This window comes from Enhydra lutris, unplaced genomic scaffold (genome assembly GCF_002288905.1).
Source record: "Enhydra lutris kenyoni isolate GAN:26980312 unplaced genomic scaffold, ASM228890v2 scaffoldscaffold9, whole genome shotgun sequence".
NCBI classification, from domain to species: Eukaryota; Metazoa; Chordata; class Mammalia; order Carnivora; family Mustelidae; genus Enhydra; species Enhydra lutris.
In genome coordinates, this window is record NW_019154093.1 from 21,715,460 (window position 1) to 21,736,012 (window position 20,553).

The following is a 20,553-nucleotide window of genomic DNA, read 5'->3' on the forward strand; positions in this document are numbered from 1 at the left end:
AAATAACGTATCCCAGAGGACAACTGTGGGAGTAACTGAAACTCTTGAGAAGAGATAGGTGAATTCTCCATGGAGAAAGCCAAACAGAACTTCCTGAGATGGATGTGCTAGATCACAACTCACCCCCAGAATGGTGGTGGACAGATTATCCAGGAGGGTCAAATAATTTACATGCTAGATTTAAATTTCAGAAACCTTAATCATGTGCAAACCTTTATTTGAGAAAGGGTTAGTTAGCTGACACATAGTAGAACTTCAGCACATCATAAGTTAAGATTCAGAAGAAACTTCTTAATTCTTGGGGCTAGATCCTGGGCATCAGAATGGGTAAGAGGACAGTAAATTGGAATCTTAATTCCAGGATGGTGTTGGAACATAGAGAATGCATTTATCCTGGATGAATGTCAATAGGCAGAGTTCTGGGGAGAAGCACTGGGGAACTGTCTTCTAATTCCCACTGGGTGCTTATTAAGTTGACCTTGGATTCCAGAAACACCTATCTGCTACTTCCTTTGAGGTTCTGTATTAAAGAGTGCAGGCTCTGGTTTACTTAATTGTACCCTTGTATATTTGGCCAGTTATTAATGCTTGCCCCCTTTCCTTATAGGATTAGATTTTAAGATAATTTGTGAAATTTCAATTTACCATATCTAGTTTATAAGTTACACGTAGAAAATAGCTAACCCAGAATTCCTGAAGTTTATACCATCTTAATATAGTTGTATTGGGGCTTCCTGTTAGGTATCATAAAGTAACATTATTCCCAAAATGTAAGAAAGGGAACTTTTGTTGGTTCTGATTTACATTGTGAGATCTGTAATTATATTTGAATCTTGTTTCAGTTCCTTTGGGGATCCTATTATGTATGGAGTACAAATGATATAAGTGTCAAAGATTGAACATTATTTTTAACTATATATGGCTTGTGCTGTTGGGACTCTACAGTGCCTTAAGGTGAAGAAGTGAAAGTAAATAGTCCAGAAAAGCCATTCTTTCACCACTTTTTATAGGATGAAACCAAGTAAAATCATGTTGATGTTTATCTAGAATTTTCTCCCAAAAAGGACTATAATTTAAAAAGCTAGAATCTTGGGGTCCCTGGCTGGCTCAGGCAGTAGACCATGCAACTCTTCATCAATCTCAGGATTGTAAAGTTCAAACCACACATTGGGTATAGAGATTACTTAAAAAATAAAATCTTTTAAAAAAATAAAAAACTAGAATCTTTCAGTTACAGATGAAATTTTAAAAGTGTATATAAAAGTATATTTTCTTTCGCTCACAACCTGAATCCAAAGCTGTAATATTGGCCTTTGTTATTGTTTCTAGTTCTATATAAGTAATTTTTTCCCTTGGTAAAGTGAATTAGTTAATTGATTGATTGATTGATTTAGTGAATTTTTTAAAATACAGGTGGGGAATATATTCTTTACTCATTATAGCCTAGGATACTTAGTCTTATTTATTTTTAATGGAATGCCTTTTCTTTTAATAATTACACATTTTAATAATAAGAGTTAAAATTTTAAGCCCATTTTCTTTCACTGTTACTTCTTTTACTTCCCTTCCCATTGCTTTTCTAAGTATTTGTTTAAGCCAGAGGCATTTGTGTATTTTATTTTCTTCATTGGTTCTTTGGCTCAGTGCATTAATAGTTCACAGTTGAATTGTACAGATTCAGTATAATACATTTTATTCTTTGCTATATTTTAACAGATTTCTGTGCATTTTTTTTTAAAGGTAAGGATTGAGGAGAATGTCTTACTTTTATATTTTTATTCCATTCATAGATGTGAACAGGAAGTGCTGGTGTTTCACAACCAAGGGAATGCATGCAGTGGGTCAATCTGAGATAGTCATCCTTCTACAGTGTCTACCAGATGAAAAGTGTTTGCCGAAGGATATCTTTAATCATTTTGTGCAGCTTTATCGGGATGCTCTGGCAGGTGGGAATGCTTTATGACTTTGTCTGCGCCCTTTATAAGACAATAAAAATTTCAGGGGGTGCCTGGGTGGCTCAGTTGGTTAAGCATCCAAATCTTGACCTCAGCTCAGGTCTTGATCTCGGGGTCATGAATTCAAGCCCCATGCTTGGCTACAAGCTGGAGTATGGAGCATACTTTAAAAAAAAAAAAAAAAAGGTGCGGAGTTCTGGGGTGGATCAGTTGGTTAAATGTCTGCCTTCTGCTCTGGTGTGCTCCTGGGGTCCTGAGATCAAGCCCTGAATCAGGCTCCCTACTTAGCAGGGTACCTCCTTCTCCCTCTACCCCTCCCTCTGCTTGTGCTCTCTCTCTCTCTCTGTCAAATAAATAAAATCTTTAAAAAAAAAAAGATGATAAAAATTTTTGGACTCAGATGCAAAATAATAGTCATTAATTTGGAAGCCTGGCATTGGACTTTGGTATCAGCAGCAAGTTAGAACTTGCTAAGGCTTAAGGAAATATAAATTTTAGTACTTTACCTCATGTGGCTGTTACTATTTTATAAAGGCTGGAATCAAAGTTACAAGATAATCCGTTGACCATAATGTAAGAATATTTTTCTTTGAGTGGGTTAGGGATCATGATATTGGTACCTGGTAAAAAGAAGCATAATCATAACTTACTACTTGTTTCTTCAGTTAACAATATCTATATAATTGTAATGTAAATATTCTTTATTTAATTTTCAGGTTTTAAAAACCACTGACATGAGCAACTTTACTATGGTTTCAAAATAAATTATAAATATTGTTTGCCCTACCAATGTAAAAGTAGATGCATAGCTACTGGAAAAGACTAAGGATACTAATAAAAAGACATTATAAGTTGAGAGAGAAGAAATATATTTATGTGTATTATTTGGCATTACAAACTTAACCTCCTCTGATTTAACAGAGGAGGTAAGAAGTGGTGTAGTTGAGCTAAATTCTCATTATCATAACAGGAAGTAAAAAAACAATATCTGTGGTTGGTAAATAGGGAAAGAGTAGTATAATAACTATAACAAATGAATAATAGAGATAGTCTCTGAGGAACAAGGCTTGGAAAGGGGAGTGAGGTTGACCAGGGTATTAAAATGATTTCTGTGTGTTACATGGTGATATTTTATAAATATATTAAAACCATAAATTATTTATTCTTTCTTTTTAAAAATTTTTTTAATTAAAAAAAAAATTTTTTTTAAGATTTTATTTATTTATTTGACAGAGACCACAAGTAGGCAGAGAGGCAGGCAGAGAGAGAGGAGGAAGCAGGCTCTCCGAGGAGCAGAGGGCCCGACGTGGGGCTCGATCCCAGGACCCTGGGATCATGACCTGAGCTGAAGGCAGAGGCTTTAACCCACTGAGCCACCCAGGCGCCCTTCTTTTTTTTTTTTTAAGATTTTATTTATTTGACAGAGAGATCACAAGTAGGCAGAGAAGCAGACAGAGAGAGAGGAGGAAGCAAGCTCCCCACAGCCTGATACGTGGCTCGGATCCCAGGACCGTGGGATCACGACCTGAGCTGAAGGCAGAGGCTTAACCCACTGAGCCACCCAGGTGCCCCTATTTATACTTTCTGAATACAATAATTCCCCTTGTGGGATTCTGTGCCCAAAAAAAAAATTATCTAAATTGTAAAATATACTTTATACATGAAGTGTTTATTTCAGCATTACTTAAATTTAACACAAAAATTTAGCGGTAACCTAAATGCCCAACTATAGGAGAAAGGTTTAAAACTGTGTTATACTAATTAGATGTACGCTTCTTTTTTCAAACATTTTTTAGCCATCAAGAGTAATATTTATGAATAGAGTGTAACAATACGGAAAATGCTCTTGAAGTAAGGACAAAAGCAGGATATAAAATTGCATCTTTAGTGTGATTATAGCTTATCCATAAAAGATTATACCTTTATGTCTTAGTCTTTGTGATAATTTAAGTGTTATATTACATGAGGACAAGACAGTACATCGACAACTTACCACTTACCTATGACATATACTTTAGTATTTACTGTGTCAGTTCCGAAATGTATGGGATTAATATGAATTCATTTAGAGCCTTCAGGCTATATAATACTCAGAACCTAAATTTATTTCCAGAAATGACTGGAAACAGTCACTTTTCTCCCTGATTTGGATGGGTTCACATATAAAAACTATAAATAGCAAAATGGCCTTGGGGATCCAAGCAACTGTATATTCATGCGGGTTTTGAGGAGGAATTAGGTGCTAAAGCATGGGAGGTTCATGAAAATCTTGTTCAGGGGTCCATCTTTTATTGAGTAGGCAATGAGGAACAACTAAAAAAAAAATGAGTGACACAGGCAGATTTGCATTTTAGAAAGATGACTTCAGAAGCAATATGAAAATGGATCAAAGTCTATGTATCTGCTGGCAGGTAGAGCGAGTTAAGAAGCAATTAGAGTAGATAAACAAAAAAATATAGTGGATAAGCACTAGAATATTGCTCAACAATAAAAACAAACTGCTGATTCATACAACAACATGGATGAATATCACAGACATTGTGCTGAACAAAAGAAGCCAGGCACAAAAAAGTACCTTTATGTGATTCTATTTACATGATTCTCCAGAACAGGCAAAATGAGTCTGTGGTGATAGAAATTAGATCAGTGTTTGCCTGGGGTGAGTTGGGGTTGCAGGGGTTGCAACTGACTACAGAGGGGCCCTGGGAATTTTCTGGGATTATATAAATATTTTATATAGTGATAGGGATGGTGGTTACATGAATGTTTACATTTGTCAAAACCATATTGAACTATATACTTAAAATCTCTGGGTTTTATAGCATGAAATTATACCCCAGTAAGATTGACATAAGTATTTTCTTTTTATTGAGATATAATTGACATGTACTATTAGTTTCAGATGTAAAATATAATGATTTGATATTTGTATTTACTGTGAAATGATCACAGTAAGTCTAGTTAACATCCATTTTCACAGTTTATTTTTCTTGCTGATGAAAACTTTTAAGATTAGCAGCTTTCAAATATACAACAGTGTTGTTAACTATAGTTCCCATGCTGTATATACACCCTCAACTAATTTATCTTACAACTGGAATTTTATACCTTTGACCTCTTTCACTGATTTTACTCACCCTCTCAACCCCCATCCTGTATCTAGGTGTCCTATGGTTTTTTGTTTGTTTTTTAGATTCTATATATAAATGTGAAATCATATGTTATTTGTCTTTCTCTGTCTAGCTTATTTTACTTAAAATAATGCCATTGAGTTCCATCCATGTTGTTGCAAGTGACAGAATTTTTTTTAATGGCAGAATTATATACAGTGTATATATACATCACATTTTCTTTATCCATTCACCTGTTGATAGACACTTAGGTTGTTTCCATGTCTTGGCTAGTGTAAATGATGTTGTAACAAACATGGGCTGCAGATCTCTTTTCAAGTTAGTGTTTTCATTCTCTTCAGATAAATACCCATAAGTGGAATTGCTGGATCATATGGTAGTTCTGTCTTTTATGTTTATTTATTATTTTATTATTTTATTATTTTTTTTCAGTGTTCCAAAATTCATTGTTCATGTACCACACCCAGTGCTCCATGCAATATGTGCCCTCCTTAATGCCCACCACCAGGCTTACCCATCCCCCACCTCCCCCTCCCAAACCCTCAGTTTGTTTCTCATCGTCCACAGTCTCTCATGGTTTGTCTCTTCTTCCGATTTCTCCCAGTTCTCTTTTCTTCTCCATCTTTCAGTGTCTTCCGTGTTATTCCTTATGCTCCACAAGTAAGTGAAACCATAAGATAATTGACTGTCTCTGCTTGACTTATTTCACTTATCATAATCTCTTCCAGTCCTGTCCATGTTGATACAAAAGTTGGGTGTTCATCCTTTCTGATGGAGGCATAATACTCCATTGTATATTATGGACAATATCTTCTTTATCCATTCGTCCGTTGAAGGGCATCTTGGTTCTTTCCACAGTTTGTCAACTGTGGCCATTGCTGCTATGAGCATTGGGGTACAGGTGGCCCTTCTTTTCACTACATCTGTATCTTTGGGGTAAATACCCAGTAGTACAATTACAGGGTCATAGGGTAACTCTATTTTTAATTTCCTAAGGAATCTCCACACTGTTTTCCAAAGTGACTGCACCAACTAGCATTCCCACCAACAGTGTAAGAGGGTTTCCCTTTCTCCACATCCTCTCCAACACTTGTTGTTTACTGTCTTGTTGATTTTGGCCGTTTTAACTGGTGTAAGGTGGTATCTCAGTGTGGTTTTGATTTGAATCTCCCTGATGGCTAATAATGATGAACATACTTTCATGTTTCTGTTGGCCATTTGTATGTCTTCTTTAAAGTGTCTGTTCATGGGGCGCCTGGGTGGCTCAGTGGGTTAAGCCTCTGCCTTCAGCTCAGGTCATGATCCCAGGGTCCTGGGATCGAGCCCCGCATCGGGCTCTCTTCTCAGCAGGTAGCCTGCTTCTTCCTCTCTCTCTCTGCCTGCCTCTTTGCCTGCTTGTGATCTCTGTCTGTCAAATAAATAAATTAATTAAAAAAAAAAGTGTCTGTTCATGTCTTCTGTCCTTTTTTTTTTTTTAAAGATTTATTTATTTATTTATTTATTTGACAGAGAGAGAGAGAGAGAGATCACAAGTAGGCAGAGAGGCAGGCAGAGAGAGGAGGAAGCAGGCTCCCTGCTGAGCAGAGAGCATGATGCGGGGCTTGATCTCAGAACCCTGAGATCATGACCTGAGCCGAAGGCAGAGGCTTTAACCCACCGAACCACCGAGGTGCCCCTTCTGTTCATTTTTTAACACGATAATCTGTTTTGTGTGTGTTGAGTTTGAGGAGTTCTTTATAGATCTTGGATATCAATCCTTTGTAGTGTCATTTGCGAATATCCTCTCCCATTCCATGGGTTGCCTCTTTGTTTTGTTGACTGTTTCCTTTTTTTTTTTTTTTTTTTAAAGATTTTATTTATTTTTTGACAGAGAGAAAGATCACAAGTAGGCAGAGAGGCAGGCAGAGAAAGAGGGGGAAGCAGGCTCCCTGCTGAGCAGAGAGCCCGATGCGGGACTCGATCCCAGGACCCTGAGATCATGACCTGAGCCGAAGGCAGCGGCTTAACCCACTGAGCCACCCAGGCGCCCCTGTTGACTGTTTCCTTTGCTGTGCAGAAGCTTTTGATCTTGATGAAGTCCCAAAAGTTCATTTTCGCTTTTGTTTCCTTTGCCTTTCGAGACATGTCTTGAAAGAAGTTGCTGTGGCTGATGTCGAAGAGGTTACTGCCTATGTTCTCCTCTAGGATTTTGATAGATTCCTGCTTCATGTTGAGGTTTTTTACCCATTTCCAGTTTATCTTTGTGTATGGTGTAAGAGAATGGTCGAGTTTCCTTCTTCTACACATAGCTTTCCAATTTTCCCAGCACCATTTATTGAAGAGACTTTTTTCCACTGTATTTTTTCCTGCTTTGTCAAAGATTATTTCACCATAGAGTTGAGGGTCCATATCTGGGCTCTCTAATCTGTTCCACTGGTCTATGCGTCTGTTTTTGTGCCAGTACCATGCTGTCTTGGTGATCACAGCTTTGCAGTAAAGCTTGAAATCAGCCAACATCATTCCCCCGGTTTTGTTTTTCTTTTTCAACATTTCCTTAGCAATTCGGGGTCTCTTCTGGTTCCATACAAATTTTAGGATTGTTTGTTCCAGCTCTTTGAAGAATGCTGGTGGAATTTTGATCGGTATGGCATTGAAAGTATTGATGACTCTAGGCAGTATAGACATTTTAACAATGTTTATTCTTCTGATCCATGAGCATGGAATGCTCTTCCATCTTTTTGTGTCTTCTTCAGTTTCTTTCATGAGTGTTCTGTAGTTCCTTGAGTACAGATCTTTTACCTCTTCAGTTGGGTTTATTCCCAGGTATCTTATGGTTCCTAGTGCTATAGTAAATGGAATCTATTCTCTAATTTCCCTTTCTATTTTTTCATTGTTAGTGTATAAGAAAGCAGCTGATTTCTGTACATTGATTTTGTATCCTGCCACATTACTGAATTGGGGGTGGAGTCTTTTGGGTTTTCCTTATAAAGTATCATGTCATCTGCGAAGAGAGAGAGTTTGACTTCTTCTTTGCCAATTTGAATACCTTTTATTTCTTTTTGTTGTCTGACTGCTGTTGCTAGGACTTCTAGTACTACGTTGAACAACAGTGGCAAGAGTGGACATCCTTGTCATGTTCCTGATCTCAAAGGGAAGGCTGTCAGCTTTTCCCCATTGAGGATGATATTCGTTGTGGGTTTTTCATAGATAGATTTTATGAAGTTGAGGAATATTCCCTCTATCCCAATACTTTGAAGAGTTTTAATCAGGAACAGATGCTGTATCTTGTCAAATGCTTTTTCTGTATCAATTGAGAGGACTATGTGGTTCTTCTGTCTTCTCTTATTGATCTGTTCTATCACATTAATTGATTTGTGAATGTTGGACCACCCTTGCCTCTCATGGATAAATGCTGCCTGGTCGTGGTGGATAATCTTTTTAATGCACTGTTGGATCCTATTAGCTAGGATCTTGTTGAGAATCTTGGCATCCATATTCATCAGGGATGTTGGTCTGAAATTCTCCTTTTTGGTGGGGTCTTGCATGGTTTGGGGATCAGGGTAATGCTGGCTTCATAAAAAGAGTCTGGAAGTTTTCCTTCTGTTTCTGTCTTTTGAAACAGCTTCAGGAGAATAGGTATTATTTCTTCTTTGAATGTTAGGTAGAGTTCTCCAGGGAATCTGTCAGGTCCTGGGCTCTTGTTTTTTGGGAGGTTTTTGATCACTGGTTCAGTCTCGTTACTAGATATTCGTCTATTCAGGTTGTCAGTTTATTCCTGATTCACTTTTGGAAGTTTATAGGTTTCCAGGAATGCATCCATTTCATCTAGGTTGCTTAACTTATTGGCATGTAACTGTTGATCATCTGATGATTGTTTCTGTTTCTTTGGTGTTAGTCATGATCTCTCCCTTTTCATTCATAATTTTATTAATTTGGGTCCTCTCTCTTTTCTTTTGGAGTAGTTTGGCCAATGGTTTATCAATCTTATTGATTCTTTCAAAAAACCAGCTTCTTGTTTCGTTGATGTGTTCTACTGTGTCTCTAGTTTCTATCTCCTTGATCTCTGCTCTAATCTTGATCATTTCCCTTCTTGTGTGTGGGGTTGGCTTAATTTTTTGTTGATTCTTCAGTTCTTTAAGGTGTAAAGAGAGCTGGTGTATTCTGGATTTTTCATTTTTTTGAGGGAGGCTTGTATGGTTATGTATTTCCCCCTTAGGACCGCCTTTGCCATATCCCGTAGATTTTGAACCGAAGTGTCTTCATTCTCATTGGTTTTCATGAATCGTCTAAGTTCTTCTTGATTTCCTGGTTAATCCAAACATTCTTTTTTTTTTTTTTTTAAGATTTTATTTATTTATTTGACAGAGAGAGAGATCACAACTAGGCAGAGAGGCAGGCAGAGAGAAAGGGGGAAGCAGGCTCCCCGCTGAGCAGAGAGCCCGACGCGGGGCTCGATTCCAGGACCCTGAGATCATAACCTGAGCTGAAGGCAGAAGCTTAACCCACTGAGCCACCCAGGAGCCCCTAATCCAAACATTCTTAAGATGGGTGGTCTTTAGCTTCCAAGTGTTTGAATTCCTTCCAAACTTTTTCTTGTGGTTGAGTTCCAGTTTCATAGCATTGTGGTCTGAGAATATGCAGGGAATAATCTCAATTTTGGTATCAGTTGAGCCCTGATTTGTGACCCAGTATGTGGTCTATTCTGTAGAAAGTTCCATGTGCACTCGAGAAGAATGAGTATTCTGTTGTTTTAGGGTGGAATGTTCTGTGTATATATATATGAGGTCCATCTGGTCCAATGTCATTCAATGCTCTTGTTTCTTTATTGATTTTCTGCTTGGATGATTTGTCTCTTACTGAGAGTGGAATGTTAAGATTCCCTGCTATTAATGTATTCTTATCAGTATGACTCTTTATCTTGATTAATGGTCATCTTATGTAGTTGCTCCCGTATTGGGGACATAAATATTTGCAATTGTTAGATCTTCTTGGTGGATAGACCCTTTAAGAATGATGTAGTGACCTTCTTTATCTCTGACTACAGTCTTTAGTTTAAAATCTAATTTATCTGATATGAGAATCACTACCCCAGCTTTCTTTTGAGGCCCATTGGCATGAAAGATGCTTCTCCATCCCTTCACTTTCAGTCTGGATATATCCTTAGGTTCCAAATGGGTCTCTTGTAGACAGCATATGGACAAGTCCTGTCATTTTATCCAATCTGCAACCCTGTGCTGTTTTATGGGAGGGTTTAGGCTGTTGACGTTGAGAGTGATTATTGAAAGAGACGTTTTTATTGACATCATGTTGCCTGTGAAGTCCTTGTTTCTATAGATTGTCTTTGTAAATTTCTGTTTTATGACACTCTTGAGTTCTTTATTTATTTATTTATTTATTCTTTCTTCTTTTAAAGAACCCCTGCTTAATATTTCTTATAGTGCTGGCTTGGTGGTCACATGTTTTTTTAAACCTTACTGGTCTTGGAAGCTCTTTATGTCTCCATCCATTTTGAATGTCAGCCTTGCGGGATAAAGTATTCTTGGCTGCATGTTCTTCTCATTTAGTGCCCTGAATATGTCTTGCCAGCCCTTTCTGGCTTGCCAGGTTTCTGTTTACAGGTCTGACGTTATTCTGATGGACCTTCCTCTGCATGTAGGGAATCTTTTCCCCCTAGCCGCTCTGAGATCTCTTGTCTAAAATTATGATTCATCAGTCTTGTAATCAGGTGCCTCGAGGTCGTTCATATTGGGGATTGATCTTTCTACCTCTAGGACACGAACATTGGCTCCATTCCCCATATTGGGAAAATTTTCATGGAGAATTTGTTCAGCTATATCTTCTGGTCTTCTTTCTTTCTCCTCCCCCTGAGGGATCCCAATAATTCTGACATTGGAACATTTCATGGCATCACTTATTTCCCTAATTCTGTTTTCATGGCCTCTAAGCTGTTTGTTCCAGGGCTCCTCCTGATCCTTTTTCTCTATCAGTTTGTCCTCTAGATCACTAATTCTATCTTCTGCCTCAGTTACCCTAGCTGTTAGAGTATTTAGATTAGATTGGATCTCATTGATAGCATTTTTAACTTCTTCCCTGGTGCCTTTCACTTCTGCCTTAATCAGATTCCATGTAGTCACTAATGGTTTTCTCCAACCTAGCCATTGCCTGGATAATTGTTACCCTGAATTCCCTTTCAGATATACTGTTTATGTCCATATCCAATAGCTCTGATGAAGAGGGCACAGTCTCTGAATTTTTCCTCTGTTGGGTGTTCCTCCTCCTGGTCATTTTGGTGAGAGGTGGTTGAGGGGATGTGTAGCTGAATATATCAACTGCGATCCAGGCAGGGTGCACCCTGGAACGCTTCTGAGCAATCGGCAGTCACCACCAAAAAGAAAGAAAAAAGAAAAAGAGAGAAAGAGAAAGAGAGACAGAAAAAAAAAAAAGAAGACCCAGCCAGAATGGGCCCCAAAGGTAAGATTTATAAGGCATACAAACAAAAATGGACAAACAAAAAGACAAACAAAAAGTAAATGACAAGGGAAAAAAAAAGATCCCAGCCAAAATGAACCCCAAGGATGAGATTTATGTAATCCCAGAACAAAAACAAATACACAGAAACACTGACAGAAGAAGAAGATGGGAGGGTGGTTATAAATCCTCGATGTGGGCGAGGAAGGTTATTTTGATTCTTACTGGGTGTATCTTGATATCTTTGTTAAAAGACTCAACTTTCCAGAGATAAAGGGAGATTAAAAGTGGTTTATATATAGGGGTAGTATTGATTAGGGAAAGAGGATTACCTTGAAGCTTATATCTATATGATTTATATGTATATTAAAAAGAAATAAAATAGAAAAGAAAAAAAAATACAGGTATATGTATGAAAAAAGTTCAAGTTAAAAAGGTTATCGTGGAATATGTTGTATTAAACCTCTAGTTGTAATGGTAAGTAGATTAAAAGAAATTAAAAAGGACAAGACTAGTGAGAATGAGTAAAAAATAAAAGTAGTGGGATACCTGGGTGGCTCAGTCAGTTAAGCAGCTGCCTTCGGGGACGCCTGGGTGGCTCAGTGGGTTAAAGCCTCTGCCTTCGACCCGGGTGGTGGTCCTGGGGTCCTGGGATCGAGCCCCACTTCGGGCTCTTGCTCAGCGGGGAGCCTGCTTCCCTTCCTCTCTCTCTGCCTGCCTCTCCGCCTACTTGTGATCTCTCTCTGTCAAATAAATAAATAAAATCTTAAAAAAAAAAAAAAATGCAGCTGCCTTTGGCTCAGGTCATCGTCCTGGCGTCCTGGGATCGAGTCCTGCATCGGGCTCCTTGCTCCGTGGGGAGCTTGCTCCGCAGAGAGCCTGCTTCTCCCTCTGCCTCTGCCTGCCACTCTGCCTGCCTGTACTCTATCTCTCTGACAAATAAATAAAATCTTAAAAAAAAAAAAGTAGTACTATGAAATATACAGGTTTTAGGACAATACCGGGAGCTAAATTGTTTTCCCCTGATATTGGGGTTTTACAGTTTTATAGGGACCCAGTGGTGGTTGTCCTCTGGTTCTTTTGCTCCTTCTTTTGGCTGGCTTTCTGGGGGAGGGGCCTGCCATGTTGTTTTTCAGTCAGTCTTGCTTGGGTTGAGTCTTCCTGCTCCCTATTAAGGGGCTGGGCTCTGTGGAAACCGGTTTTTCAGGCTTTTGTTCTCTGGAGGTTTTTGATATTTGGTGACTTTTTGCGGCCTTTTTGGAGGTTTAGTCCCCAGCAGAGACTCCAGAGGGTCTCCCGTGGCCTGAAGCGCCCGCCTGTCCCTGCACCCCCGTGCCATAACTGCAAGGGATGTTGGTCTAGGGAGCCTGCTTCTGGTGGCTGCCTTTGCCTGGACTGCTGTCTGGGGTAGTTCTTTCAAGTCCAGGTTGGGAGTGTTCAGACTCTCCTATAGACCACCGGCTAGCACCCACATGGAACATTCTCAGGCGCGGGTGGGGAGCATGTTTCAGATCCCCGTCGCACAGTGAACACAGAATGCAAAAGGCTATGGCTCTAGAGAGTGCCCACTAGACTCCCTTAAGCTTCGCAACCCTGGGGGCTCTGGGACCAGGAACTGGAGGCTCTGCTGCTAACGCATTTTCTCTGGCACAGGTGGTTGCCTGCAGTGGCCAATCTGGGTCCAGGGCTTAGGCCTGTGCTTGTGACTGCCCAATTCCACCAGTTGCCCTTTAAGATATTTTGCTCTTTTTGAGTGCTTTTAACTAGACTCCAAGTCAATGCTGGTCCCCAATCACAGGGCACTTTTGTATTGGGGTATTACTTTCCAATGGGTTGCTTCTGGTGGCTCCCTCCTCCTTCTTTTTATCCTCTGATATCAGTACGCTTTACCTGCCCACTGGTGTCTTCTGCCCCAGTAGGGATTCAGAAGTGTATAATCCTATATCTCAAGCTGGTTTCATGGGTGTTCAGAGTGTTCTGGTAGGTAATTAGCTCACTTTAGGGGACTGGTTGAAACAGGGTCTCCTACTTCTCTGCCATCTTACACAAAATCCTATATTTATTTATTTAAAGATTTTATTTATTTATTTTAAAGAGATAGTGTGAGGGAGGGAGGGGCAGAGAGAGAGAGGGAGAGAGAGAATCCCAAGCAGACTCCACACTGAGTGCAGGGCTAAATCCCAGGAGCCTGAGATCATGACTTGAGCCAAAATCAGGAGTCAGACACTCAACTGACTGAGCCACCCAGGGGCCCCAGTTCTATTTTTTATTTTTGAGGAACCTCCATGCTGTTTTCCTTGGTGACTGCACCAGTTTACATTCCCAGCAATGGTTCATGAGGGTCTCTTTTCTCTACATCCTCACCTATACTTTGTTATTTCAAAATTGATTTTCAAGGGGTGCCTGGGTGGCTCAATGGGTTAAGCCTCTGCCTTTGGCTAAGGTCGTGATCTCAGGGTCCTGGGATCGGGCCCCACATCGGGCTCTCTGCTCGGCGGAGAGCCTGCTTCCCCCTCTCTCTCTGCCTGCCTCTCTCTCTACTTGTGAGCGCTCTCTCTGTCAAATAAATAAATAAAATCTTTTTTAAAAATTGGTTTAAAAAATCTATTGTCAGGATCCAGTAAGAAATTAAATTATCAGGATTTAATAAAGTAATTAAGTAATAGCAGTGGGAACAAAGAATATTGAGAAGAAATAAAAGACAGTGATGTGTCAGTTCAATAGTGTTTGGTAACTATATGTGAGGGGTGAGGGGACAAGTCCAAGTGGCTTTAAATTTCTGACTTGGACATCTGAGTGGACTTTGTTCTTATTCATGAAGATAATAAATAGAAGAACAGATTTGGCAGAGGAGTGGGAGGCTGGTTCTTTGTCCAGTGTGTTGAATTTGAAATATTGACAACAGATGGTGTTATGTAAATGAACAATGAATATATGAGTATGGACCTCAGGTAGTAGATCTGAGATTTGGGAGACCTAGCTTTTATGTGAGTGTTGAAACTGTGGTTGTGAATGGGTTAGGTCCCTGAGAGGAGACTAGAGCTGTGACGGGAACTCTGAGAAATACCAACAAGGAAAGGCTGAGAATCATTGCACGAGTCATTAAAATATATGTTTACCATAAGTGGTTACTCACTTTTCAGAATTATCCTTATGTATCAGTAGAATTTATTTTGAACTATCAGATTAAAATGCAAAATTCTACAACAAAATTACTTTGAAGTGATAGTAAAATAATGGTGATGTCTAAAGTCAGACTATAACTCATGTAAGCTATTTTAAATGTTATCTATAATATAGATGGGGGCATATGCATATATATCTGAGTAAATAGCATTTCAGAGGCATAAACAAGTGAGCCATAAGAGTCTCTCCTCAACTAGGAATCATTTCACACCTCATAAAATACTGGGACTAGGAGGTGTGTTAGATCATCTGCTACAAACTCTTTGTTTTTTAGATGAGGAAAATGAGAGGTGTTTAAGGTTTATCTAAATCATAGACCTAGCTGGTGGCATTTTCTTGATAGCTATTGGTTGGGTAATCCTCTTGGCTCCCAGAGGCTGCCTGCAGTTCCGTGGCTTCCTGGCTCCATGGATAGTTTACAACAATGATGTTTCCTTTCTTCCAGGTCAGCAGGAGTATGTCTCTGCTTTGAATCTCTGACCCCTAGATCTAGGTTTATCAGCCCATGCTGATAATCTCCCTACTGATTAACTCAAAGCCCACTGATTAATAACCTGACTTGGGGGGTACATTCCATTATATTCATAGGTGCTGCCATCACTCAAGGAGAGGGAATTAAACAAGGCATATGTATAGGAGGCAGACAGAATTCTGCCTCCCATACAGGATTTTTGTCCTCCCAAGCATGACACAGACCTGAAACCTACTTTACTCATTTGGTATCTTCACCAGTCTTACTGTTGTTCCCTATAGTTTGTTTGCCTTTGTTGTAAAAGAAAAATATGTTTTTATTTATATTTAATTATCAGTTCAGTATTCAATGTCAGTATCAAAGATTACTATCATTATTCAGTTCAATCAAAATTACTAAATTTGCCATTATATTTTCTCCATATCTGTTGTTTCAGTACCTTGTGTTTCCATTTGAACTTGCTTTTCTTGCTGAAATATATCTTTTAGTTCTCTTAGTGAAGCTCTGTGGTTCATAAACTCTATTAGCCTTTGTATGTCTGAAATTTTTTTATTTTGCCATCCCTCTTGAATAATTAATTGGTTACAAAATTCTAGGTTAACGGATATTTTCCCTCCCTTTCCTCTTTGTTCCCTCATTCCTTACTTTCTTCCTTTTACCTCCCCTTAGCAAGTACTTTGAAGATACGACTCTTGTCTTTTGGCATCTCCTTCAGTCTAGTTTTTTTTTTTTTTTTCCTTTTCTTTTTCTGCCCTTGGGCTTTTAGGATTTTCTTTTTATCCTTAATTTTGTGCAAGTCTGTTACAGAGTTTTCTGTGAGTTTTTATAGTCAGGTTTATTGAGGTATAACTTATACACAGTAATATTCACCTTCTCAGACATAGTTTAATGAGTATGGATGAACAGATATAGTCATGTAACCACCACCAAAATCAGCATACACAACATTTCCATCATCTCTAAACCTTGCTTCATGTCCCTTTGTATTTATTCCCCTCCCCTTTACATCTGCTCCTGGCAACTATCAGTTTGGTTTCATTCCCTATAGTTTTGTATTTTCCAGAAGGCTTTATAAATAGAATCACATGTTTGTATTTGGCTTATTTCATTTAGCATAATGCTTTTGAGATTCATCCATATGATTGTATGTATGTATGTATTGTACTTTATACATTTACCTGCAATGTATGAAAAGTTTCAATTATTCTGGATCCTTGCCAGCACTTGATACTGCCTCTAAAAGAAAAAAAACTTTATTTTTGCTTTTTTAATGAGTGTGTTGTGGCACCTCATTGTAATTTTAATTTGCATTTCCTTAATGACTAATGATATGAGCATTGTTTCATATACTTATTTACCATCTGTAGCTCTTCTTTTGCCCATTTAAAAATTCAGTTTTCTTGGGACACCTGGGTGGTTCAGTGGGTTAAAGCCTCTGCCTTCGGCTCCGGTCATGATCCCAGAGTCCTGGGATAGATCCCCATATCGGGCTTTCTGCTCAGCGGGGAGTCTGCTTCCCCCTCTCTCTCTGCCTGCCTCTCTGCCTACTTGTGATCTCTCTCTGTCAAATAAATAAATAAAATCTTTTAAAAAAATAAAATAAAAATGGAGTTTTCTTAAGGAGTTTTTAGTACTTTATAAATTTTGGATATAAGTCCTTTATCAGATAGTGCATTTTGCAAATATTATATTCCAGGACGTGGCTTGTCTTTTCATTTTCTTAACTATCTTTTAAAGAGTCTAAGTTTTAAACTTTGATTAAGTCCAGTTCACTGGTTTTTCTTTTATAGTTTATACTTTAGATTCTTAAGAAATATTTACCTTAACCCAAAGTAACAAAAATTTTCTCCTGTATTTTTTATCTGAAAGTTTTATAGTTGTAACTCTTACATATAGATCTATAATTCATTTTGAGATAATATTTGCACAGGGAGTGAGGTGTTGGGGAGTAAGAATTACCTGTTCTCTTCAGGATTCTTCTAGCTGAACTAAAAATCATCTTGACAAGAGACAGATCAACAGGAGAAAATCAAATTTAATTCATACATATGGGTAATCCATACAGACATGGAAATTCCAAAGACAGGCAAGGTGAGGTGTATATGTTATTCTGAACTAAGGAGAAGGGGGTGGCAGGGGTCTGGGACGGCAGAGGGAAGGAATACAATTCACTGGAAGATGAAAAAGAGTAAATGTTTCAAATATTTTTTGGGCCACCCAGAAACAATGTGACATAGAAAACTTTGATCAGACAGGCCTGGGTAGGTTCCTCCGTATATGCCATACCTAGTTCATAGTATAATGTAATTATATTGTAGGTAGCTCTCTTCCCAGACCAGGTCCTTTATTTAAATTTTTTGTAGGCAGTTGTGTGGAAGGTAAAGAGCTGTTCCTGAATCTGCTGGGTTTTAACAGTTTTTTAACTCAAATTAATCTTCATGGCAAAGTAGCCCATCTGAGGGGCAGCCTGCCCTTGGCCCCTACAGAGGTATAGAAGTAAAGCTCAAAAGTTCTTTTTTTTTTTTCTTATGGACATCCAGTTGTTCAGCACAATTTGTTAAAAAGTCTTTCCTTTGTCACTGAATTACCTTGTTACTGTTTTTGAATATTAGTTTGTATTCTGTGTATAGATCTCTTTCTCTATTATTCCATTGATCTGTATGTGTACATATATGGGGATTTAGTTTTATTTTTGCTGCCTAGTGCCAAAAGTGTAGTTTTGATCTGAAAATACACTTCTTTCTTTAATTTGGAAAATTCTTGGTTATTATCTCTTTGAATATTACTTCTCTATCATTTCTAACATTTTCTTCTTTTGGAACTCCTTTTTCATGTTGGAACCTCTGAAATCAGTCTTGATCTCTGCACTGTTTTGGGTAATTTTTCTTTGCCTTTTGTGCTGGATGCTGGAGTACATTCTCTCTTCAAAAAAACTCATTAATTTAAGAGGAATATTAATGTGAATTGATTAATATTTATATGGACATAATAAGGTTACACTGTTATTAATTTTCAGCTTTTAGATTTAACTTTGGAACAAGGCAAGAAGATAATTAAAATTATAAACACTGACTGTAGATACTAACCTTGCAAGTGAAATAATTTTTAAAAAATTTTTAATTTTTTTATGAACATATAATGTATTATTAGTCCCAGGGGTACAGGTCTGTGAATCGCCAGGTCTACACACTTCACAGAACTCACTATATCACATACCCTCCCCAATGTCCACAACCCCACCACCCTTTCCCTACCCTCCTCCCACTGGTCACCCTCAGTTTGTTTTGTTACAGTAAGAGCCTCTCATGGTTTGTCTGCCTCCCGATCCCATCTTGTTTCATTTATTCTTTTCCTACCCCCCCAAACCCCGCACGTTGCATCTCCCCTTCCTCATATCGGGGAGATCATATGATCTTTCTCTATTTGACTTAGTGAAATCATATTTATCTTTGAAAAATGCTTTTTGTTCCCTTTCAGTCATTTGTAACTTAATGTTTGTAGACATGTTTATCTTCTCTCAGCGGTTCTTTGGGTATCCTAAATCTAATCCTTCTGAATTGAGAGTATATTTGTGTAACATAGTAATGGGTATGAAGGCCCAATTGAAGCTACTTTAAACCTTCTGGAGGTTTCCCACTACAATTAGAATAAACTCCAAATGCCTTTGGCCAATAAGATCCTATTTGATTTAGTCTAAAGATTTCTTTGACTTTATCTTTTACTACTCCTTAGTTGCTTTAGCTACATTGATCACCTTTGTGACCTTTGAACCCATCAAACCCATTTCTAACTATTGGCTTTTGTACTTACTGTTCCTAGACCTGGAATGCTCTCCTTTGTAGATCTTAACTGGTTGGTATCTTCTCTTCATTCAGGTTTGATCTCAAATGTTTCTGCCTCAAAGCATTTTTCCTTGACCCTCTTAGATAAAGAAGTGTTTTGTCCCCTTTTCCTACCAGTCTTTTACATTACCTTCCTTGTTTTATTTTCTTCAAAACATTTATCTCTAACTTTACTAACTGATGTTGTTAATTTGTCTTCCTTCTTTAGAATATAAGCTCCGTGAGGGCAAGACTTATCTATCTGGCTCAACTCTGTGTACCAGCCTTTAGAACGAATAGTCTGGCACATTGAAGAAGTTTAATAAAAAGAACCTGTGGATTGAAGGAATCAATAAATTGATATGATGTCACTAGAAAGTATTTTGTTTGTCATCTTGTGGAGAAGTACCTGGAGGCAATGAGTCCTGAGAGAACACTTCTATTAATAAAAATGCCATACTTATTATTCCTGACTTCTTGTTCCCATTGGGACTTGGAAACAAGAGTAAATTCTATTGAGGTCAACCTGGGAGTGTTTCTGAGACCCCAGTGTCTCCGGTCCTGAGAAAGAAATACCAGGGGTCACTCATGCAGATTACTTGGGAACTTTCTACAATTTAATATCTTTGGGAAAAAAAAAACTACTAAAATCTTCCTTATTTTGTATCTTTAAATTGTAGTTACCAGATGAACTTTTGGTTAATTTAAATTTCTTATAGAGGGGCACCTGGATGGCTTAGTTGTTAAGCGTCTACCGTCAGCTCAGGTTATGATCCCAGGATCCTGGCATTGAGCCCTGCATAGGGCTCCCTTCTTAGCGGGAAGCCTGCTTCTCCCTCTCCCCCACCCCCTGCTTCTGCTCCCTCTCTCGCTATGTCTCTCTCTGTCAAATAAATAAGTAAAATTGTCAAAAAAAAACCCCACAAATTTTTTATGTAGATTTATCAAAAGGCAAAATAAATTTTAAGGTACTATATTACTAATGTGTTGATTATTAATAAGCTGCAATCATTTTTGAATTTTATTTTTATTAATTTTATAATGTCACTGATAAAATTATAGGCCTCAAATACAGTGGAGTTTGATTTTTTATTTTTTAATGTGGAGGTTTATCTCAGTCTAAGAATATAGGTGCGTACTCCCTATTGACTTAGAAAGAAATGTATTTAGATATTTTTAAGCCACCATCTCTTGCCAATTTTCCATCCCTGCCAAGTATTTAGAAGAAAAAATATAGGTGGATTATAGAAGAGGGGAAAAAAGAGATTTTAAAATAGTAGTCTCCTAAAGAATATAAATAATTGATAAGACATGTATTAAAAAATGATAGGTGTCCTGTAAATATTTGTGGAATGACTGGGACTCTATCAGGTTTTGTGCATCTTAGAAAATATTCTGCTAATATGTGTATCTTTACTTCTTTTTTGGACCAGTATCTAACAATATATATCCTATGGTAAATGTGTAATTGATCGATCAATGTCCAGTAATTGTTTTGTATTTTAGTGGCTTGCTGTTATTTCTCATGGCCATAAAAATTC

At 38.1% G+C, this 20,553-nt stretch overlaps 1 protein-coding gene across 3 annotated transcripts in view; it reads left to right on the forward strand.

Moving 5' to 3' along the window:
* Positions 1–20,553, forward strand: part of LOC111143384 (zinc finger FYVE-type containing 9) — a 200,155-nt gene that overhangs the window by 127,644 nt on the left and 51,958 nt on the right. For all 3 annotated transcript variants that reach the window (XM_022497088.1, XM_022497089.1, XM_022497090.1), the window contains one exon: positions 1,791–1,946. In XM_022497088.1, coding sequence (XP_022352796.1) covers positions 1,791–1,946 — 156 coding nt within the window. The remainder of the gene's footprint in view (positions 1–1,790; positions 1,947–20,553) is intronic.